The sequence below is a fragment of the Stegostoma tigrinum genome, chromosome 31 (genome assembly GCF_030684315.1).
Source record: "Stegostoma tigrinum isolate sSteTig4 chromosome 31, sSteTig4.hap1, whole genome shotgun sequence".
Classification (NCBI taxonomy): Eukaryota; Metazoa; Chordata; class Chondrichthyes; order Orectolobiformes; family Stegostomatidae; genus Stegostoma; species Stegostoma tigrinum.
Window position 1 is genome coordinate 12,723,956 of NC_081384.1, and position 24,368 is coordinate 12,748,323.

Consider the following 24,368-nt stretch of genomic DNA (forward strand, 5'->3'; position numbering starts at 1 on the left):
ATCTTGTTATTCTGCAGCAATTGCTCCAAGTTCAAAGACCACATCTATTGTTACTTTCTGAATAAAATAGGTTTTAATTAAATTTATCCTTTTACGGTTTCAAAATCTACCTTTTTAAAAATGTGCAGATGCTAAATACAGAATTAGACTGATGCTCAAAATTCAGTGCTTGTTTCCTTTACATAGGTTAGGGCTCCATGTTTGAACATTGCATATATTTACAATTTACTAAAGCTTTGATTGAATACGGAACCTTCCTAACTCTACACAGGTAAATTAAGGAGTAAGTTGTTTATTTCAGAGCAGACTACCCATAGCTACTTTGCTGTTACCCATTTTTAAAAAATATACTTTTACAAGAGTAAACCATTAACTGAAAGGTGTAGTGAGATGCAACGTAAAATGAAGATTGAAATCTGAAAACAAAACAGAAAAAAATCTAGGAAGGTCGCAGTGCGTCAGGAATGGAAAGTGAAAGTTTGGCTTACATTTCAAGAGAACAACAATCAGCAAGGCCGGCACAACATCAACATGTCTTTGTTTCAGACACTGAGTCACATTTCCAGAAGACTCTCTTATCAAGAGAAAAATACTTGGAGGAACTTGAATACAATTATATTGGGCACTTTACAGTGATGTGTCAACTAAAAATGTCTGAATATTCATGAGAATGCAAAAAGGGAAGTTCCTAATAAGGTTTTTGGAAGTAAATCTTAGCTACCAGTTTACAAGGAATGAACTATGTTCTGATCACTATTTAAAATAAATAACACAGTACATGAACGTCCTTGACGAGTGTACAAATGCTGAAGTGTTCATCTAAACATAGAAACAGTAATATTAGAGCACAGCATTGCTGAAGCTATCATAAAAAGGATTGGTAAACAGCTCATGATAAAAATCACTCATTCTGTATCCCCAAAATTTATTCTTATAACAGCACTGATCTTGAATCCAAAACTACATAATCAGATCCACAATTTCAGTCAGTTCTTAAAAAGGGTAAGCCCAGCAAGAATTGATTTTAAACCCGTTTGTTTTCCAATGATGCAGGCTGGACAAGGGATGGAGGAGATTTAAAGAAATAACTATGATCAGTATACGCCTTTACTGATAAAATCCAGAAGACAAGTTTCAGGCAGGATAGCTTTGATCAACATGAGCAGCTTTTAGCATCAGACTTGATGTAACTTTGTGGCAATAAAAAGTTGTGCTACTCGATGAATTGACTAGTACCTACATCTTTTATTTCGCTCCTTTACAAATTCATATGCTTGATCTTACTATTTAGTCAGTGGTGGGAACAAAATTACTTTTAGATGTCAACAGCATGGGACCAGATTAGACATACCTTCGTCTGGACATGGATTCAAGGATATGTCTATGGCCATCCCATCAACTACTAACTCATTTGATTGGCTGCAGTCAGGAGCACCAAAATAAAAACGTTAATCTCGCAGGATATTAAACCATTGGTATTCAAGGCTTTTATCTACTGCCTTAAGTTCAGTTATCTTCCACCCATTCTCAATCTGTGTGGTTACTATGCTCAATGCAATGCATCGGGGAGTTTGAATCATGAGGCAACACTGACTTACAACTGAGCAATTCAGCATACTTCAAGAACTGGGCAAGTACAGCTTCAGGATTTGAAATTGCAAATTGTCCTTCCGGAGATTAAAATCAGAAAGTGATGATACATGCCACTAGAATAGAGGTTATTTTAGGAGTGTTTTCTCATGGCTGTCTTCAAGTTTTCGAATATTTTGCTCATCAACATAAAAGTAAATAAAGTCATCATAGTCCCAAACAACCACAGGGCTGCTCTCTCATTAGACAGAGCTGATTGGTGGTAGTTTAACCCAAGGGTTAATGCTATTGAATGCTATTGGCTTTACTCTGCATTGTAAATTAGCCACTCAGTCAACAAAGCTCACCAACCCATTGCTTCTCAGTTTCCATTTCCAACTTGTGAACTGCTATGAGAGACTTCTCTACATTAAAAGTCCATACAAATTTGGAACATTACACTGTATTCCATTTTCTCTCTAAGCAGCAACTTATTGAGATTGCAAATTTTGTACCTACTACAACTGAAATTTCACGCTGTGGTAGGCTGCAGATCTTTATACGGTAGAGGTTGAGAAAAGCTAGAGTGTAAGCCTTGGCTCAGTGCTTAGAAAGAGGGTGCAAGGCATCCACAAGGACATGAGCATGTAATGTATACTAATATTCCAGTGCAGTACTCAGAAAATGTGTAAATGATCTCATGGCATTTTTCGAAGAGCAACAGAGCCACTATCCTTTAAACCTCAATCAGCAACTATCAAATCCTCTTGTCACTTGGTTTATTGCTATGTGTGAGAGCTTGCCCTGTGCAAATGGGCAGCTGGATTACATTACAACTGCTGTGACAAAAATATTTTCCTTTTCTCTGGACCATCCTGAGGTTGTGTATGTAACTATACGTTGCAAGTTCATTCCTTATATCTGAGAGACTTGCATTCCATCAAAGGAACTCAGCAGGAATAGCAGCTTCTGCTTTCTCTGCAAAGTTAACATTGAGTCAGTTCTGAAGGAGGATCTTGGACTCAAAATGTTAACTCTGCTTTCTCCCCACAGATGGTGCCAGACTTGAGGTACTCTGGCAATTTCTGTTCTTGTTTCAGATCACCCAGATTTGCAGTTCTTTGTCTTATTATCAGAAACTGGTATTGTAATAAATGACACATACAATCAACTGTACAGCAAATTTATTGTGCATACTGCATATTCCTTATTTGGGCACATGGTCAAAGCCTGAATTATTATTACACAGGAAGCCTTTTGGCCCAATTACATACCAGCTCTTGGTGGAACAATCCAGTCAGTCCCACTCATGCACTCAATTCTTGTAGCCTTCAAATGCCCATTCAATTCGTTTGCAAATCATTGATTGTTTCGGTCTCTATGGCTCTCATGGTCAGCAAGTTCCGGGTCATTAACATTAACTGCGAAAATAGTCCACCTTCATTTTCCCCTGCACCACTTACCAAAAATATAAAACTGTGTCCCCTCATTCTCGCATCATGCACTAATGAGAACAGATTTCCTTGTCTACCATATCCAAACATATCCAAACCTTGCATGCTTCAATCAAAAATCCTCTCTTTTTTTGCTTCAAGGAGGACACTTATCCAAAATTAGCCTTGTAGCCAAAATTACCCATCCTGAAACCATTTGGTAAATGGTTCCAAACCCTCTCCAGGACCCTCAACATTTTCCCAAAGTAAGGTGATTCACATAACTACAGTTTTGTAATTCTACCACAAACTGTGTTTTACAGAAAATGCAGACCCTCATAGCTATGCCTAGAATATCACTCACATGCTCAAAGGGAATTTCATCATGCTCTGGCTCTTCTGGGAGATCTACTGGTCAGGTAATGAATTTTGTACATCCTATTTAATCAAGCCTGAATTTCGAAGTTTTCCAATAAAACCCTACCATCTGTAAAGCAGAGATAACAATTATTTGTACGGTGAACATGCCACTACAGTGTTGAAGGTTTTTAACGATTAAATCCTAATGTTTGTTTTGAAAATGGGGAATCTGAGTGGCTAGTTCCTGGTAATACTCCACATAATGAAAGCTGCCTGATACAATCAACAGCAGGTGTATTCTTGCCACTGTATCCCTGAGGAATTTAATTTTTGTTGTCACTTTGTGGCAATAAAAAGCCACACAAGCCATTTGCTATCAATTGTGCACTTCAGTTAGAAATCAGCAAGCAAAACTTGACTATGAATAAGTGAAATGAATAACAACCCTAAACGAGTGCATTCCTACAACAATGTACTAAGAACTCACTCAGGATTGCAGTCTCCTACATCAGAACACTTATTAATGTTAAAAGCAAACCTTCAGTTTCAGCTCCTGTTGAACATTACAGTGTGATTATAGCCAGAAGCTCTTATTCATACTACCTATAACAGAGTATTTATGACAGAAACAGGCCACTGGACTTAAATGGTCTGTGCCAAGGCTTACGTTCCTCCCAGACCCCACTGCATCCGAGCAAAACAGCATAACGTTTCCCTCCATTCTCCCTTTCATACTTCTCAAGCCTCCCTTTAAATGCTTTGATACTAATCCATTCAACTAATCAACCACCCTTTGGGCAAGATGTTTTGCTGAATACTCTATTAGATTGATTGTGATCCTGCCTTTTCATGTATTTCAGTTTTGGACTTGCTCAGAAGCTAAAACATCTTCTCTATGCCAACCTAAACCACTTCACAACCGGACACATCTCTATTAGATCAATGCTAAGCCTTTGCTTTCCTATTGCATGACTCACACAAAGTTAGAATGCAGGCACAGCAAGTAATTAGCTAGGCTAATAAAATAACTGAATTTATCACAAGAGGAACTGAACATAAAAGTACAGAGGAAGCAAAAACAGAAATTCAGCTGGGAGGGGAGGGGCTGATGAGTGAGCAGGTAGGCGGAGAGCAAGCCCAGTGGATGGAAAAATGAATAGAGAGAGAGAAGGGGCAGAGAATGAGAGAGAAAGCAAGCGTGAGAGACAGACGGTGCGAGAAAGTGAGCGTGAGAATGAGCAAGAGCGAGAACGAGAGGAGAAAGAGAATGGGAGAGAGAACGAGAGGGGGAAAGGAGGGTATTGAGACAGAGATGGAGCGCGTGCGCAAGAGAGACAGACAGCACACGTGCGTGAGAGAGAGCACATGCGCGTGCGAGAATGTGAGAACACAAGGGCACGTGAGCACAAAAAACAGACAGCATGCGAGCATGGGGGGGGGGGGGAGAGGGAGAGGGAGGGGGGGGAGAGGGAGGGGGGGGAGAGGGAGGGGGGGGAGAGGGAGGGGGGGGAGAGGGAGGGGGGGGAGAGGGAGGGGGGGGAGAGGGAGGGGGCGGGAGAGGGAGGGGGCGGGAGAGGGAGGGGGGGGAGAGGGAGGGGGGGGGAGAGGGAGGGGGGGGGAGAGGGAGGGGGGGGGAGAGGGAGGGGGGGGGAGAGGGAGGGGGGGGAGAGGGAGGGGGGGGAGAGGGAGGGGGGGGAGAGGGAGGGGGGGGAGAGGGAGGGGGGGGAGAGGGAGGGGGGGGAGAGGGAGGGGGGGAGAGGGGGGGGGGAGAGGGGAGGGGGGGGAGAGGGGACAGAGAGAGAGAGAGAGAGAGAGAGAGAGAGAGAGAGAGAGAGAGAGAGAGAGAGAGAGAGAGAGAGAGAGAGCGCGCGAGAACATGAGAGTGAGCGAGGGAGTGAACATGAGAAACATCACTGTGACTCAGTGGTCAGCACTGCTGCCTCACAGCACCAGGGACATGGGTTCAATTCTACCCTTGGACAACTGTTTATCTGAAGTTTTCACATTCTCCCTGTCTCTGTATGGCTTTCCTCTGGGTGCTCCGGTTTCCTCCCACAGTTCAAAAACGTGCACCGTGCAGTTCAAGCGGCTTGGCCATGCTACCATTGCCCGTAGTGTCGAGGGATGTGCAAGTCAGGCGGATTAAGCATGGGAAATGCAGGTTACAGGCAAAGGGTAGGAGGATGGGTTTGGGTATGATGGTCTTCAGAAGGGCGGTATGGGGTTGTTGAGCCGAACGGCCTGTTTCCACACTGTAGAGATTCTATGTGAGCACAAGAGAGTGAGAGAGTGTGCGAGAGAACGATGGAAATAAAAAGGGAAAGAAAGATTGAAAGAAAGAAGCCCTGGGAAAAAGAGAATCTAATGATGGTTGGTGACAGTGGGACCACGAGTAGTTGAAAATAGGTTGGCTGCATAGAAAACAACACCCTTTGACTCAATGTCAAGTTTTAAACCTAAGAGTGTGACCACCCACTTCTTTATCTATTGCCTACCCCACCACTCCATGACTCTTACGAAATGCTTTCAGTACTGCCACTTCAATTTCAATTACTCTCAGTCTCCATTATCATCTATCCAGCATTTTCCCTGGCCTACTATCAACAATATTTTTATCTGCCTTTCTTCCCCCACCTCCACTCTCTCTCTCTGGACTCCCTCTCCTCTCTCTCTTTATTCTCCTTCCCCAACCATTGCCTCCTTTCATTAGTTCAAATTTTTCTAGCTGCTTCTAGTTCCTAAGGGTCACAGGACTCAAAACACTTAATGGATTTTTCCTCCACAGATGCTGTCAGATTTACTGAGTTCCTCCAGCAAATTCTGCTTCTGTTTGTTTCAGGTCTCCAGCATCTGCAGTTCTTTTGGTTTCCAAAAGTAAGGAGGTTATGCTTCCGTTATACAGGTGACTAATGTGATCACATCACAGTACTATATACCGCATGAGCTTATTTAAGGAAGTTTTTGTGTATGTTGGACATTGTCTAGACAAGCGTTCCTAGACTAATACCTGATGTGGGCAGGTTGCCTTATGAGGTTGGACAGGCGAGGATTGTATCTGGAATTCAAAAGAATAAGAGGTGACTTGACTGAAATTCAAGATCCTGAGGGGTCTTGACAGGGCAGCTGTGAGAAGATGTTTTCTCTAATGGGAGAATCTAGAACTAGGGTGTCACTGGTTGGAAGTCAGGGGTTTCCCATTTAAAACAGAGACAAAGTGAAACTGTTTTCCCTAAGAAGGCTTCTCAAGGGCAACTAAGGACAGGAAATAAATGTTAGTCCAGCCAATGATGCCCACCTCTTCCAAGTGAATAAAATAAACCTCAAGAAATTTTTAAAGGAGAGATACATAGATCCTCATTAAACCAGAGGTAAAATGTTATCAGGGTAGGTGGGAATGCAGATTTGAGGTTATAATCAGGTCAGCTGTGATCTTATTGAATGACAGAACAGGTCCGAGAAACTGCCAGTCCTGCTCAATGATCGTATGTTGTAGAGAAAAGCAACACGGCCATTCACTCCTTACTGACAGGCAACATTGCTCAGATAATGAAATGTGAGGCTGGATGAACACAGCAGGCCCAGCAGCATCCCAGGAGCACAAAAGCTGACGTTTCGGGTCTAGGCCTGAAACGTCAGCTTTTGTGCTCCTGGGCCTGCTGTGTTCATCCAGCCTCACATTTCATTATCTTGGATTCTCCAGCATCTGCAGTTCCCATTATTACATCATTGCTCAGTTCAGGTTTTATCTCTCCTTAAGAGCTGGTTGGCTGCTATTAACTGTTTACAATTACAATTCAAGTCTTATGCAATTAGTCTGCAAACCGATTTAAATCTGAGACCCTAAGACTGATTCAGGGCACAAGCTTAATATTGTCATATACCTGGGAAATTTAAGCCAGAACTCTGGAAACTAACTGCTGTATTTTCCCCTCATCATCTTGACAAGCCACACAAGAGTGTTCTGTTCATGGGCACACTGAATATAGAATAAATATGTTGAAAAGATCGATTTGCTGACAAGCCAATAAATGATGAAACATACAGCATTCTATAGAAACCCTTGAATGCATTACAGATTTGATAAAATTAATTGGTGCATTGTAAGAAATATTATCAATTTACTCTACCTTTTCATATAAGACTTGCTAATATTCCAGGAAAGCAGTTTGTAATGATAATGTAATTAGATGAATAATCCTGAGGCCCAAATCCGACCTTGGCAGCTGATGGAATTTAACTTGAATTAATTAATCTGAGATATAAAGGTAGTCATTCAGCAAATTAATTTGGGAGGTCAAACTTAAAAGATTCAGTTCATTTGAATCCACTGGCTTGCTCGCCAAGGTCTTGTGGCAATGTCCCCACTCCAGGTCTGGATTCAAGATCCATCTACTAAGAAGGTGTTTCCTAATTTGATTTAAAATAATTTTTTTTACACTTGATCATTGGACAGCAGCAAATACTACCACTTGATATTTTTTCATTTTGTTTTCAGGAATTACATCACTTTTAATCACTGGAAATACTATTGTACCCTTTTAGATAAAGGTTCAACAGATCTGCCAAAGATGACAATTTCTATCACCCAACAGGTAAACTTTTCCAACACTAACAGCAGAATATTTTACAGATGTGGAGAAACTGCCTCTGTGGGCAAGTTACAGAAAATAAAACATGAGCAACAGCCATTTTGTACGAGCTCCCAGCTCTCAAATAAATTCAAACTTACCCATGTAACAGATCTGACTGGCATGATCTGCAACATGATAAGCGGTAAAAAATGCTAACACCAGTCCAACATTCAGTTCTAAACAACACTACTGCAAGTGGATCAAACCAGAGTTTTTCTGGTACTCCCAAGTTCAGGATTCTCTTCAGGTTAACAGGCAGGTTCAGTCAGGAAGGCAAATGCAATGTTAGCATTCACTTCAAGAGGGTTAGAATACAAGAGCAGAGATGTCCTGCTGAGGCTGTATAAGGCTCTGGTTAGACCATATTTGAAATATTGTGAGCAATTTCAAGCCCTGAATCTAAGGTAGAATGTTTCAGAGGAGCCCAGAGAGGATTGACATGTAAGATCCCAGGGATGAGGAATCTGTCACATGAGGAGAGTTGAGGACTCTGGTTCTGTACTCCATAGAGTTTAGAAGGATCAGGGGGAATCTGATTGAAACTTGCAAAATATTGAGACGCCTTCTTATTTTGCAATTTATAATATTTCTCCTACTGCATTGTTTACCCCTTAGGGAGGCAGTGAAGTACTTTTCTTTACTCAGTGTGTGGTAGGGGCGTGGAATGCATGGCTGGAGAGGGTAGTGGGGCCAGTCTCATTAGGGGCATTTAAGCTGCTATTAGATAGGCATATGGATGATAGTATAAGGTAGGGGTGGAAGTTAGATAGACCTTAGGTTTCAGGTAAAAGTTCGGCACAACATCGTGGGCCAAAGGGCCTGTACTGTGCTGTATTGTTCTATGTTCTAATAGTGTTCCAGCTCTACACTAACCTACCCCAACACCAAATTAGCTCAGAAATTTTCAGCATGAAGTACACCTGTAATATTTTATCATAAGAGTTGGAGCGCACTTTCAGAAAGAAAATTTTGTCACCCAAGACTTCTGATGACAAATATAACATTTTTATGTCATCTGTAACCGTTCTATAATTAACAGTTTCCACACAGTTGTCTGGAAGAACAAGTGTTATATAAATGAAAACTGCAACGATGAAGCATTCAACGGACAAACTCAATCAAAATCTTCTGAAATTCAGACATAACCCCTTTATGTAATGAGTTTAATGTTTAATTGTGAACTGCTGAGTAATAGCACCCCACTGTCAGGCTTTTGGAAGACTGATGTGATCTATTTGTCTCTGCTCAAATACTCCTCCACAAGACGTCCATTTTGAATTCCAATTCAGTCACACATAACGTTTCCCAGACATATGCAAGTCGGGGTCCGAGAAAGAATTACTTAACAAGTCTGCAGGTGAGCTTCCGAATAGGGTTGTTTCTAAGCACAGTTATAAACATTCACATGCTATTCTCTACCTCGATACATAGCCCTTACCACAACTCTCCTGACCTAAAAGCCATCAGACAATCCCATACACATAACGTTTAAAAGACATTTAGATAATTTATGAACAGGAAACATTTGGAGGGATATGAGCCAGAAGGGCAGTTTCTGTGCTGTATGACTGTGATTCTATGACATGAAGCAAATTTGGAGAAAGTTAATTTCCTCGGTTTCTGAATTGGAAACTAGCAGCTGTGTAAATTTAAGCTAATCAGAAGAACAAAAGGATAAGATTTGTTTCTTCCTTTGAATAGCACAAAGGATACTCAAAAGAAAACAGGGCTGTAAAGAATCTATTACCATCTTTAAAGAAGGATTAAAAATATTGAAGAAAAAAACTTAAGTAAAGGTACTAGGAAAGAGTAGAAGTGTTAAGCTTTCAGAGGGCCAATACAAGTGTGCCAAGTCTAATGGGCTCTCTTTTCAGGATCTTTATTCTGCAGACTGATGAATAAAAGTCAAACGATTTCAAGGTGATGGACTTCCATGGATGTATGCCTGGGAAGAATCAAAGCTAATTCAATACAGGTTTCATGTAACGGAATAGATCAAAATGTTAATTGTACGTTGAAATTAGTACAATCATGGGTGAAATAGCAAAGGAATCATCGTATAATTTTCCAATACAGTGGCAACCATTCAGTCCACAACTTCTCGGGCTAGATCTCTAAAAGAACTTTCTACCTCATGTAAATATACACAAATACTCATTTCACAAACAGGCATTACTCGGGAGTTTGCAAATATTTCAGAAATGAGAGTTGTAAAAAGGCAGATGTGCTCGATCTTTCAACATCACTATTATTTCTGGCTTAATTAATGCCCACTTACATTCAGGGCATGTAATTTCTTTTTGGAGTGTGGGATAAAAAGTACAAGAAACAAGGGCGCATCAATAATCAGTTCAAAGAAATGCTGGCATAGGAGTAGGCCATTCTGTCCCTCAAACCCGTCCTTACTACAGGTGGTAGATTTCTCAATCAATCACATCTATTTTATCATCTGAAACAAATCAATAAAGTCATCCCTGACCTTCTACAGCCAAGAATACTTTACAACCCCAATATATTTCCAACAACATTTCTGGGCACAAAATCCTGGTACTGTATTCAGACTTGACTTCAAACAAATACTGGTGAATTAATACACTGCTCATTGCATATCTATTCTCTGATGAAGTTTTAGATTTAAGGGGAAGGGTGGGGAAAGATGTCTCGGAACAAAAATGAACGAAGTTATCCCTAAACTGAGAAATCTCTGGCTCCTGCAGAGCCTGGGTCTTCTAACCCACATTATTACACTTGGCTGAGCAAACCAATGTTTGATAAATCAGACCATTTGGGAATTAAATAAAATGGAGTGAGAACAAATTGATATCTGGTAAAACGCAGACTACATCTTCGTAAGTGTTCTAAGAGGAAGGTTCTAGTATTTATGGTGGTGGGGGGGGGGTGGGGGAAGGAAGGTTGCCATTTCATTATTGGCACAAAGCCCCACGTGGATTCTGGGGAGAGCTGCTTCCTGGACACAAAATAATCTTGTCTAAAATTCCAAAGCCTGTAAATTAGAAATAATAACTATCTTGAAGAAATATGAATGTGCCGAGTATAAACGAAGGCACCAACAGGAGGAAAGGATAGTTGTAGCATCAAAGGTTGAGAAATGATCAATTATTTTTCAGCCGTTTATATAAAACTGACAAACGCCTGAGACATGTTTAACGCAGATAACGCGATGGGACTTGTGACCGCAGCCTGGGCCTGTCCTTCTCCAGGATCCTGTGTTCCTCGGGCACAGGGTTAACCGCCTTCTCCCCCGGGGCCTATATCTCACCCTCAGGGACTTCAATCACCCAGCCCCGCTTCCAGGCAAGGCCCAGCCCTTGTTTGTTATTTCATCCGCCTGGGGATCCAGCAGTATCCTTCCCCTCCCGGTTACCTCTCCAGATCGGCCTCTCCCGCTCCGTTCGGCTCCGGGGCCATCGTCACATCGCAGTCTCCGGCCGCCATTTCCCAACACCCGGACCCCGGTACCGACCGGCTTCCGGAACAACGAGGCTTCCACCCGCCGGGCGGGAGGCAAGAGCATCCCTGCGGCATAAACTACTGCAGACCTCCCAAACAGATGGAGGACCTCCACTGGCTGGCCCTGGTACCATCAGCCTGGCTCTGTGACCCTGATGCTGATTATTTACCTGGTACCATCCCTAACAGAGATAATGGGAACTGTAGATGCTGGATAATCCGAGATAAAGTGTGGAGCTGGATGAACACAGCGGGCCAAGCAGCATCTTAGGAGCACAAAGGGTGACATTTCAGCCGTCAGCTTTTGTGCTCCTCTGATGCTGCTTGGCCTGCTGTGTTCATCCAGTTCCACACTTTGTTATCTCAATCACTACCAGATTGACTGTGCCTGTCACCTTGGGATTGTATAGAATCCCTACAATGTGGAAACAGCCAATTCGACCCAACAAGTCCACACCGACTCTCTGGAGAACATCTCACCCGGTTTCGCCTCACCTACATTATCCCTGTAACCCTGCATTTACCATGGTTAACGCGCCTAATTTATGCATCCTGGGCACTAGAATTCAGCATGGCCAATCCACCTAATCGACAATTCTTTGGATGTGGGAGAAAACAGTGCGCCTGGAGGAAACCCACACAGACATGGGGAGATTGTACAAACCCCACACAGACAGTTACCCGAGGCTGGAATTGAACATGGGTGCCTGGCACTGTGAGACAGTAGTGCTTGCCCACTAACCCGATGATAATTGCACTGTTTGGCACCAACACAACCAACATAGATAGTTCTGAAAAAGGGTCACTGGACCTGAAACATTACCTCTGCTTTCTTTCTATAGCTGCTGCCAGGCTTGCTGAGTTTTTCCACCAATTTTTGTTTTTGTAATGGAGACTATGCCTGGTACTGTGGCACTGATGATAACTGCACTTCCTGGCACTAACACAAGCGACGTAATGCGATGTTTGGCAGCAACACTAGCAGTATGTCCCATGTACTCAGCTACAGTGGAAATTATTGATGAGTGATAATGGGAACTGCAGACGCTGGAGAATCCAAGATAATAAAGTGTGAAGCTGGATGAACACAGCAGGCTGAGCAGCATCTCAGGAGCACAAAAGCTGACGTTTCGGTTTTGCTTGCCAACTAGACAAATCATACGTTACATAACTGCTTCAGGGTAATAGTACAGAATTCAGAATGTAGTGTTAAAACTAAAAGAAGGTGCTGAGAAAGATCAATTCTGATATATGAGATGTCCCTTCATAAGTCAGATAATAGCAGGGAAGAAGCTATTCTTAAATCCGTTGGTATGTGATTTCAAACTTATGTATCTTCTGCCTGATGGAAGAGGTTTGAAGAGTATAACCGGAGTAGGTGGGGTGTTTGATTATTATTGGCTGCTTTTCTGAGACTGCAGGAAGTGTAGACAGAGGCAATGGACGGAAGGCTGGTTTGTGTGATGGACAAGGCTGTGTTTACAACTCTCTGCAATTTCTTGCAGTCTTGGGCAATTGCCATACCAAGCTGTGATGCATTGCATGGGATGTTTTCCATGTGAATCTATAAAAATTGTTAACTGTCATTATAGACCTGCCAAATTTCCTTAGCCTTCTGAAGAAGTAGAGGCATTGGTGTGCTTTCTTGACTGTAACTCTGGTATAGACCTCAGCTTGATTTAATTATGTTAACTACATAAAAAAGGCCAAAATTGGGTATTTTTGACTTTTTTTGTGATATATCAATTTTATCTTGCTCCCTTTGTTTGTTTCTCTGAAGGTATTCTGTGGTATTTTTCCAGCCTGGTGTCAATCTTACAATACAATATTCCAGTGCCTTGTCAGTCAAAGTTAAGCGCCTATTTGATTTGAGTGTATCATGGTTAACTACAATTCTATTTGAAATTCATGTTATTGTCTAAATCAGCGAATAATCATCAAGAGTGGGAACCTTGCAGATTTTGTCCTCACAAGTTCGGGGGTGCTGTGGCCTCGTGCAAACCTGGCACTTCTCTAATGTCTGTGACCAAGTTACAAATTCCAATCAAGAGGTCATTAATCTACTTCTCAAATTTGACCCTCACCTGGCAATCCAAAAATGACTGCCACATGTTGTGATTGTGGAGCTAATCAATTACTTAACCTGTATGCAAACACCTGAATTTATGCACAATTTGGTGTAAATCCCTAACAATAACCAGAGGAAAAAAAACAGTAAAACTGATGAATGACACATATGAACCAAATTGTCCAAGATACTTTAAAATGGAGGACCGTACGATCAGTGTAAAACATTTGAGTATTACTTTTTGGTTTACTTTTTTTTATCTGTGGAATGTAGTTTAATTTATTCAATCTCAAAAATGTGACAGTATGCCATTTCATTTTCTCCCATTTAAATTTACGATCATTCTGTGCCAACTTGGGGGTAAACGGGTCTTTTCTGTTATTTGTGAAAGGACTCAGAGAAGGACAGAGGGAACCAAAACCTGTACGAGATCTAAAAATTACAACGCAATTCAGTTCTGAATGTTTGCCTTTTTAAAGCTAGTTCTGGGTTTGCAGACAACCTTTCACTTCTCCAATCTAACTTCAACCTTATTTCTGATCCACGTCTAATTCAAGCTTTCAGTTGTGCACCATTTCATGGATGGGCTGAGATCTGCTCTTATTTACAATTACCTTGTCAACATATTTTGGTGCTTTGAGAACCACCTTTCCTTGCCCTGACCCTGAAGCTATGATGTCCACGCTGACATCCGCTGATATACTTACCAAGTAGCTTTTCTCCACACGTGAACAATTGTTTGTACAATTATGTGATTTTATGTAACTTTAATATATATTGACAACCATGATCCTTTGTATAAACAATTAATTACTTGGGAACCCTACCACCTACAAGATCCCTCCAAACTACAACCATCCTGACTTGTTCCTCCAGTGCGACTGAGTTAGAATCCTGGAACGCCCTTCCTAAATGTACTGTGGTTGGCCCTACATTCCACAGACTGCAGCAGTGCAAGACCGCAATTCAGCACCAGTTTTCAAGGGTAATTGGGGATGGGCAATAATTGGTGGCCTGGGAATGCCCACATCCCATTAACAAATAATAAGCAAAGGGATAAAGGGGTAGTGACAATCCTGTGCAGGTGGCAGCTGTGGTTCTGAAGGTAGCACTCTCACCTCTGAATTAGGTTATAGGCCCAAGTCCAACTCCGGAGATGTAAATGAAAAAAAAATCCAAGCTGGTGTGGTATTGTCTTTCAGATAGTAAACTAAGGTTGCATCTGCGCCATCTGGCAGACATGGTACTATTGCAAAGAGTAGTAAGAGAGTTATGCCCTCCTGTCTGACACTTGGCAATCAATCAAAACTGCAAAAAAAAGACGATCACAGTGCTGTAATTGCAGGTTTGTTGCTGTATCTCCTACTTAGCAACAGGGACAACACTCCAAAATAACTTCATCTGCCATCAAGGCCTTTGAGACGTCCTGTGTGAAAGGCACCTTCGGGGGCAGGAATACATAGCAGCCAGTAGCCAGTGACACCCACATCCCATGAACAAGTAGACAAACATACAAAGATGAAAGTATTCCTTTCCAGCGAAATAAATGCATTTGGCGAAATAGAACCAATATTTACAAAGATAAAATCTGTTGGGTTGTGAGTAATTTTCAAATCCTACCCAATCAAACAAAGTGAGGAAACAAAGGGCAAACTCTCCTCCAGGCCTCTTGAGGGCGCTGTTTGTGGAGCCGAGCCTGAGGGGCTGAGGTAACGCATTCTCCGCGTCGTCTCCTTGTTTGTTGCATGGAAGCAGTGGATGGGCTTGTTCTGAGGAGGAAAGCCTTTGTTTACTTTAATCTGTTCATCTGCCGGGAACAAGTCGATATCAATATTCTTATCTGCTCCCTCACGGACGTCCCAACCGAGTCCCAAGTGAAGTTGCGTCCTCTCAAACCTCTCACTAATTATTTGCAGGTAAAAATATTATCAGCAATCAGGAAAGGGGCTGGGATCTCACTGGGCAGGAAATATTAATCTGTTTATTTTATGTTCATCCTGTTTATGTGTTACACAGTGTTCATCAGCCTTTTAGGTTTGCATTATTTTCAGCTATGGCTCAGTGGTTTGGCCAGTTGGGACAGGAGACTTTTTTTGTATTCAACTTCCAACCCCAGATACTTGAGTAGCAGAATCCAGGCTGATCTGCCCAAGGGCAGTGCTGCTCTGCCAGAGTTGACATGTTTCAGTTGGGTTGTTCAACACCCCTTTTTCCAGGCGGATGTGGAAGATCTCTTGGCAGGGAACTGCTCCCCTTTTGAACATTGAATCCCTACAGCGGGGAAGCAGGCCATTTGGATCCGCACTATCCCTCTGAAGAGCATCTCGCCCAGACCCCTAGGCTGTCCCGGTAACCCTGCATTTTCCTGTGGCTAAGCCCCCTAGGCTGCACGTCCATGGACACGATTGAGAATTTAGCATGGCCAATCCAACTAACCTGCACATCTTTGGACTGTGGGAGGAAACCATAGCACCCGGAGGAAACTCTCACAGACACGGGGAGAATATACAAACTCCACACGGTCACCTGAATCAAACCTGGGTCCCTGGCACTGTGAGACAGCAGGGATAACCACTTTATCCCACAGCCAATATTACTAATTTTTAAAAAAGTGTCTTTTTCTAAAGGCTGGTTTTCGCTATCTCAGTCTCTCGTGTTGAATGCTTGCCTGTCATGGAGACAGTAAGGACTGCAGATGCTGGATGCTAGAGTCAATAAATATGGAGCTCAAAAAGCATAGCTGGTCTTGCAGTATCTGAGGAACAGGAAAATCAATGTTTTGGGCCAAAAACCTTTGTCAGAACTGGGGAGGGGAGCCCAGAAATAAGTAGAGGGACAGGGGGTGGGGGGAGTATATGGCCATAGGTGGATGCAATTAGGGGGTAATTTTGGTTGTTCAGTGGGCAGGGTGGAGTGGATAGTTGAGTAGGAAGAAGGACAGGTTGGGGGTCAGGAGATTTTGAAGCTGGTGATGCAGATGGGTGGTTATTGAGGTTGGTCATTGGGAAGGGTGGAGTGGATAGGTGAGTCAGAAGATGGACAGGTTAGGGAGGAAAAGATTCTGAAGCTGGTGAAGTCAATATTCATGCCCCAAAACAGAATAAAAACCAAAAGAACTGTGGATGCTGTATATCAGGAACAAAAACAGAAGTTGCTGGAACCTCGGCAGGTCTGGCAGCATCTGTGAAGAAAATATCAGAGTTAGTGTTTCAGCTCTGGTGACCTTTTCTCCTCTGAGAAACGTTAATTCTGGTTTTTTTTTCTTCACCAATGTTGCCAGACCTGCTGAGCTTCCAGCAACTTCTGTTTTTGTTCCAGATTTACAGCATCCGCAGTTCGTTCAGTTTTTATCAATGTTCAGGCCTTTGGGCTGTAAGCTCCCAAGACAAAATGTGAGGCGTTATTCCTCCGGTTTATATTTGGCCTCACTTTGATAGTGGAGGAGGCCAAGGATGGACATGTTGCCTGGGGAATGGGAGGGGGAGTGAAAGTGCATGGCAACAGGAAGGTCGGGTTGCAGATGCTCTGCAAACTGGTCCATGAGTCTGTGTTTGTCATGTTTCCTGTCATGTTCTGTCACAGTCTGCCCATTATTTATTTTGGCTACACTTGTACATTTGTTTGTCCTATGGTGTTTAAAATTGCTTGGTGTTCATTTTACTCTGTCTGGCTTGGGAGATATGCATTGTATTAGGTCTGATGAGGAGAGCATAGTCATAAAGTCCTAGAGAGATACAGCGCAGAAATAGACCCTTCAGTCCAACTTGTACACGCTGACCAGATACTCTAAAGAAATCTACACTTATTTGCCAGTATTTGGCCCATATCTCCCTAAACAAAGGGAAGGCAATGGCCGAGTGGTATTGTCACTGGACAGTTAATCCAGAGACTAACATAAAGTCCTGGGAACAAAGTTCGAATCCCGTCCCAGCGGATTGTGGAATTTGAATTCAGTAAAATATCTGGAATTAAAAATCTAATAAAGACCATGAACCCATTGTTGATTGTCAGGAAAAACCCATCTAGTTCACTAATGCCATTTAGAGGAGGAAACTGCCATCTTTACCCGGTCTGGCCTACGTGTGACTCCAGATTCCTGGTAATGTGGTTGACTCCAACCTGCCTTCTGGGCAATTAGGGATGGGCAAGAAATGTTGCTTGGTCATCAATGCCTTCATGCCATAAATAAATTTAAAAATAAAAGCCCTTCCTATTCATATACTCATTCAGATGCCTTTTAAATGTTGTAATTGTAGCAGCCTCCTCTGCTTCAGCAGTGAATTTCGCTGTTTGTCTATTTTTCCTAGAATGAACTCTTTTGCCCAGAGATACTTGAAACCAAACTGCAAAGACACCATCTGTGCAGGTTATCGCTAGATCAGACAGTAGTGTAGGTTTCTTTCTCTGTTTGAATCACTGCCCATATGGTCACTACCTCTGTCTCCCTTCTTCCTTTTTAAAGTGCCGTTGTTTTGATTTCTTTTCCCCCAAAGTTCCTAAACAATGCAACAGCTTATTACAGTATAATTACTGCTCCTAGAATTCGAGGAAGTAGCTTCAACACTGAATAAACCTTTTTAAAAAAAAGTAGCTCTTACAGCCACATTTTTTTTCTGTCGTCCATCTTGGATTACCCAGAATCCATTAGTTATATATGCCACAATTCAAATTTGGCCTATGGTGTCACTAAGTAGAAAAGGAGGATTTAGATTATGGAAAACAAAATTTAGATGAGAATATAGGAAGCTTGGTTAGTAAGTTTGTGGATGACACCAACATTGGTGATTTGGCAGCCAGTGAAGAAAGTTATCTAAGATTACAAAGGAATCTTGATCAATTGGACCAATGGGTGGAGGAGTGGCAGATGGAGTTTAATTTAGGTAAATGCAAGGTGTTGCATTTTGGGAAGACGAACAAGGGCAGGATTTACACAGTTAATGGTAGGGCCCTGGTGAGCGTTGTCAAACAGAGAGACTTAGGGCTTCAGGTACATAGTTCCTTGAAGGTGGTGTCACAGGTAGACAGGATGGTTAAGAAGGTGTTTCGTAAGCCTGCCTTCATTGCTCAGAACATTGTTTATAGGAGTTGGGACGTCGTATTGCAGTTGTACAGGACATTGGTGAGGCCACTTTTGGAGTACTGCTTGCAGTTCTGGTCACCCTGCAATAGGGAAAGAATATTATTGAACTGGAGAGGGGGCCGAAAAGATTTACAAGGATGTCACCAGGCCTGTAGGGTTTGAGTTAAAAAGAGAGGCTAGATAGACTGGGATATTTTTTACTGCAGTGCAGGAGGGTGGGGGCTGATCATGAGGGACATAGATAAGGTGAGTAGCAAAGGCTATTTCCCTAGGATGGGGCAATTCAAAACTAAAGGGCATAATTTTATGGTGACTGGGGTAAGATTTAAAAGGGACTTGAGGAACAACATTTTCGTATGGACGGTAGTTCGTGTGTGGAATGACCTGCCAGAGGAAGTGGTGGATGCAGGTACAGTTTCAACATTTAAAAAACATATGGGTAGGTACAAGGATAGGAAAGGTTTAGATGGTTATAGGCCTAAGGCAGGAAAATGGGACTGGTTTTGTTTGGGAAACTTGGTCTGCATGGATGAGTTAGACCAAAGGGTATGTTTCCATGCTGGGTGGTTCTATAACTCTGAGAGATCAGGACAGGATGCCAAAGGTGAAATGGACTTCTGTGGGGTGGGGCAGGGGCTGGTGGGGAACAAGATTTAAGATAGGAAGCTGGAATTTACATAGAAAGTAGGGTCATACACTAGATGTAGGAATTTAAAGTGACTAGTGCTATTTTTGTATAACTAACTGGGATACTATGTTCCATAGTAATCATGATTAAGGAACTATTTTTAGTGTAATAGGTAGCATCCATGCCTCTGAGCCAGAAGCTGTTGTTTCAACTCATGCAACCAAAGAAGGAGCATTTGTACTGTTGGAGATAAATTTGCAAATCTTTCCAATGGCAGATGGTGTAAGAGATGAGGGACTCCTGGTCAGCCATATGATGGAGGAAATCAAAGTCTCTGCCTTTCCTATGCATAGCTGCAAACTACAACATGCGTGTTAAAAGTGAATGTTGTCTCAGCGACTTGAACTTCCTGAGTGAGCTGGACATACCAATTATGTAGACAGGACCAATTGCCCATGCAATTAAACATCTGCACTTTTTATTCTTCAATCATCAACAATAATAGAGGGAGTTTTTCCTTCCAACAAGTAGGGGAAATTCATAGATGGTTAGTTTGTAATCAGGCACTAGACGCCCTTGTTCCATTGTGGAAGGGTCACTGGACCTGAAATGTTAACTCTGATTTATCTCCACAGATGCTGAGCTTTTCCAGCAATTTCTGTTTTTGTTTCTGATTTCTAGCATCTACAGTTCTTTTGGTTTTTAGTTTTAAAATTCTGATTGATCTGTTGAGTTTAGAAAATTCAAGTATCCAGTATGTGCAAAGAAGATCCTTTTCTATTGATAGCAAGTCATTAAATTGCTGGCACTTCAAATCCTCGTGCACTCCAAATCTACATGCATGATGAATCTTAGAAATCATTGAACGACATGCTTAATCATGAGCCCAGAGTCTCTGAAAAATTAATTAGCACATCCTGGTTAGTGTTATAAAAACAAAATACTATGGCTTCTAGAAATCTGATATAAAAATAGAAAATGCTTGAGGAACTCTGCATGCGTGGCAGTAGCTGTGGATAGAGAAACAGAGCTAATGTTTTGAGTCTGATTTGTCCTTTCTTCAATATTGGACTCTCAGCAGATGCTGCTAGAGCTGTTGGATTTGCCAGTTTATGCAGTCAACTCAACCTGTACTGCAGACAACGAAGAGTGCAGCTGATAAAGATTTCCTAAAGCTTTTCAATATTTGGGATTTATTTTTTATTCATTCTTGAATGTTAAGGAATCATGCAACATGGAAGAAAGCTATTTGGCCCATTGTCTCTCTGCTGGCTATCCAACTAGTTCCACTCTGTTTCTTTCCCCACAGCTCCGCAACACTTTTTTTCCTTTTTAAGTTTAGTTCAACCCCATAACAGCTTGAAAGTTACTGTTGAATCTACTTGAACTATCCTTTTGGGCAGCATGTTCCAGTTCACTGTAACAAGATCATTGAAGTTGCTGATTTTGGTGTTAATTCTTGCACTTTCTGGACTGTCTCAGCAAATTCTTAATATTGATGCTCTTCACATACTCTGTACTGACAGTTATAAATTGTTTTTACTTTACTCTACAGTGCCCACTTTTCCTGGTCGACATTAGCAGTTCCAGAGAGTGAGATGGGGAAGAGCTGTAAAGTAGTGGTTTGTGGCTTGGCATCAGTTGGAAAAACAGCAATTTTGGAACAGCTTCTCTATGGAAACCATGTTATTGGTGAGTGCAGAGACAGCAGATTCCAGAAAAAAAAACCTTTATTTACAACATCCCCTGTGCTTTCAGTGAGAATGATGAGTATGTGGATAGGAAAAAACCTTTAGGCATTGGCTGAATGGAGAGACCCAGCATGACAGGCCTTGATGGTGAAATTGTAGTGTGATCACAAAACAGATGATGTGTAAAATTATGTAAGGAAACACTTGTTATAATAATATTGAGCACTAGGGAAGGCCGACACTTGGAATGTATTAGGAGACAGCTGATGCATTCGTCTACTTAGTGTAAACTTAGCAATTGTGCAAGAAGGATTGGTAAAACAAAACCATTTGACTCTTATTGCATTAAACTTTTCTTAATGTTCTGCTATTTCTTCTTTAATAATGAACTCTAGTATTTTCCCTACAGCAGATGTTGGACTGTTTCCTGTTTTCTGTCTCCCTGTTTTCTAATCTGACACCTCTGTTTAAGTAGATTTCCCAATCCTCTGAAACCCTCCCGGAAGCCATTGAATTCTGGAATATTTCAACCGATGCCCCCACTATCTCTGCAGCCACTTACTTTAAAACTCTTATATGTAGGTCATCAGATCCCAGTGACTTGTCTGCATACTTTAAAGAAGCTTTTTGTATTTCTCGCCAACTTAATTTCATAATCACATTTCTGTCTTGCTTATTAGTTTTTTTAGTCACTTACTGCTGCTTCCTAAAAGTTCCCAATTCTCTTGCCTCTCACAAGTTTTTGCTGCTTGTATGCCTTAGTTTGTAATTGGATATTCTATGACAGCCTTTGTTAGCCATGGGTGGCTATCCTTCTTAGTGAATCTCTCTTCTTGACCATAGCACATTTTCCTGAGTGCTATGAAATATCTGTTTAAATGTCTGCCATTTCTCATCTACTGACCTTGCCCTCAATGTATTTTCCCAGCCTACGTTAGTTGAGAATACTGGTTTGATACTGGGATGCTCTTCCCTCAAACTGAATTTGAAATTCTACCATGTTACAATGACTATACCCTGGAGGACCCTTAACTAGGAGATATCTTTTTAATACTACCTCATTAAACAATTCTAGTTCTAGACAATCCAGAGGTAACAAGCTATCAGCATCAACCCTGTCAGATCCTCTTGAAAAATGTGTTCATTATGCCTTGAATCATCACCTTTTCTCTATCTCTGTCTCTCTAAGGTTCTGTGACAAATGAAACCCTGGAAGATATTTATGTTGGCTCAGTAGAGACAGACCGTGGTGTCCGGGAGCAGGTGCGCTTTTATGACACAAGAGGCCTGAGGGAAGGTGTTGAGCTTCCCAAACATTACTATTCCTTTGCTGATGGTTTTGTATTGGTGTACAGCATAGACAGCTGGGAATCTTTCAAGCGAGTTGAAGCCCTCAAGAAGGAAATTGACAGGTCACGTGATAAGAAGGAGGTACAGTGACGAATATTGTTCAGTAGTACAGCTACCAAAATACTACTTGTGTTCTTTTGCATGTAACTAACTTTGTTTAGTGCTTTCAAATTACATTCACTAATTCCAGATCTGTTGACTAAAGAGCTATACTTTAAGTTTAAGATGTAAGAAAATGCTTCGTTGGTAAAATTTGTTCCATGATGTGTTGATGCTGGAGAATGAAGAGTTATACCACTTCTGCTGACAAACCCATATCAACTCCCAGCAAAACAAACAGGCACTTTACATTAAATATTCTTACATAAACGTAAGGTACAAGATCACAAAAAGGTGACTTAGTCCATCAAACAAACCTCTTCAATGTGCAGTCTGAGAGATTGTAGATTTTGCTTAACTCATTTTAAATTTCCCCCAGGAGGTTCTGCATAAATATTCCCTGATCCCCAACGTGATTAAATAAACAGGCTGAATAATACTGCGGTTTTCAGGTAGTTTTGAGTGCTATGTTTTCAGCCCAGGTCCAAGTGCCTGATGCTTACTTCACATAGAAGTCTTGCAGCCTGCAATGGAAAAGACTGGTGCTGCTTCAATCTGTGCTAGACAATCCTCAAATCTGGCATAGGCGTTGTGTATAGTTTTTCAAAAAGCCATTCATGGACTTGAAAAGCAGTTCAGTTCATCCGCCTTCAGAAAAAGTCCACTATATTCAATGAGTTCAAATGAGGAGATCACCCTGCCTATGCCTATGGTCATCATGCCTTTGTTTGTTCTCAGCTCATCAAATTAGTCCCAGTGTGGAAGTGGAGATGATGAATAATTTCAAAAGGAAATGGGATGGGCACATGATAGAAACAAATCTGCAGGGCTACAGGATAGGGAGCTGGAGAATGAGGCTGAGATAGCTAACTGGGTGCAGATCGGGGATTGCATCTGTGGTCACCCTGGCTTGGTTCCATCAGGATAATATGTCCATCTGCAGAATCATTGTGGAAACTCCTCAGTTTAAACTAATTTTGTGCTACTACCTTCAACTTGAATTAACATTACCCTGTATTCTTAAGGTTTTCAATTTTTTTTAGTAACTTTTATACAGACCTAAATGAGTCAAAAGCTTTAAATACACATTGTTGCTAAAAGCTCGTTCCCTGGCTTTTTCTGCAGGTGACAATTGTAGTTCTGGGGAACAAGTGCGACCTGCAGGAAACACGACGCGTGGACCATGATGCTGTTCAACACTGGGCAAAGTCCGAGAAGGTTAAATTGTGGGAGGTGTCTGTGGCAGACCGCAAGACTCTGATCGAGCCATTTGTCCATCTGGCCAGTAAGATGACCCAACCTCAGAGCAAGTCCACATTCCCACTCAGCCGGAAAAAAGGGAGTGGCTCAATTGACAACTAGTGCAGTATTTGGAATGCAACAATTCCACTTGAGTGCAAAAGTTTGTTCCATTCTTTTCAAGCATTAGTCCCTTGAAGAGCATCTGTACTTATTTATGTTGCTAAAGCTATTTTCTCATTTATATAATGAAACTTTTATATTAAACATATTAAGTGTGATATTAAAATAATCAATATGTTCCTTTTTTAAGTGCATTAATTTATTAATGTGAACAAAAGTATTCAAGAATTGGAGACTCATTTGGAAGGTAAGGCTTTACTAAAACTTTGACGATCATCTATTCAAAACTGACACAGTAGAGCCTTAGCTTCTTTACTAACACATTTCCAGATGTTGCTATGGGAACAGAAAGCGTATACAACAGAAGAAAGCCCTTTGGCGCATTGTACCTTTTGCCAGTTGAGAATGAGCTAGCCAGGCTTTTCATATTTTCTAACTCTTGTTCCATGACAATATGGGTTGCACCGCTTCAAGTGCACATCTCAGTAGTTTTGAAAAGAAATGAGGATTTCTGTCTTCCAACAGTGAGGCAATAAATTCCAGGCCTCCAAGATCATTTGGTGTAAAAAAGCTCTCTACTAGTCTAGTCTTTGCCCCAGTTAATTTAAATCAATACCTCTCGTTTT

General features: G+C 41.7%; 2 protein-coding genes across 2 annotated transcripts in view; one reads left to right on the forward strand and one right to left on the reverse strand.

Annotated features, from left to right (window-relative positions):
* The window catches only part of dnajc7 (DnaJ (Hsp40) homolog, subfamily C, member 7), a 50,248-nt gene extending 38,736 nt beyond the window's left edge, over positions 1-11,512 (reverse strand). The window contains exon 1 of the mRNA XM_048560451.2: positions 11,379-11,512. Coding sequence (XP_048416408.1) covers positions 11,379-11,449 — 71 coding nt within the window. The 5' untranslated portion in view covers positions 11,450-11,512. The remainder of the gene's footprint in view (positions 1-11,378) is intronic.
* Positions 11,513-15,247: 3,735 nt separating this feature from the next.
* Positions 15,248-23,911, forward strand: nkiras2 (NFKB inhibitor interacting Ras-like 2). The gene is made up of 4 exons (XM_048560741.2): positions 15,248-15,448; positions 20,796-20,932; positions 22,121-22,362; positions 23,506-23,911. Exons 2-4 carry the CDS (start codon positions 20,839-20,841, stop codon positions 23,740-23,742), a joined length of 573 nt encoding a protein of 190 aa, XP_048416698.1. The 5' UTR covers positions 15,248-15,448; positions 20,796-20,838; the 3' UTR covers positions 23,743-23,911.
* The last annotated feature ends 457 nt before the right edge of the window (positions 23,912-24,368 follow it).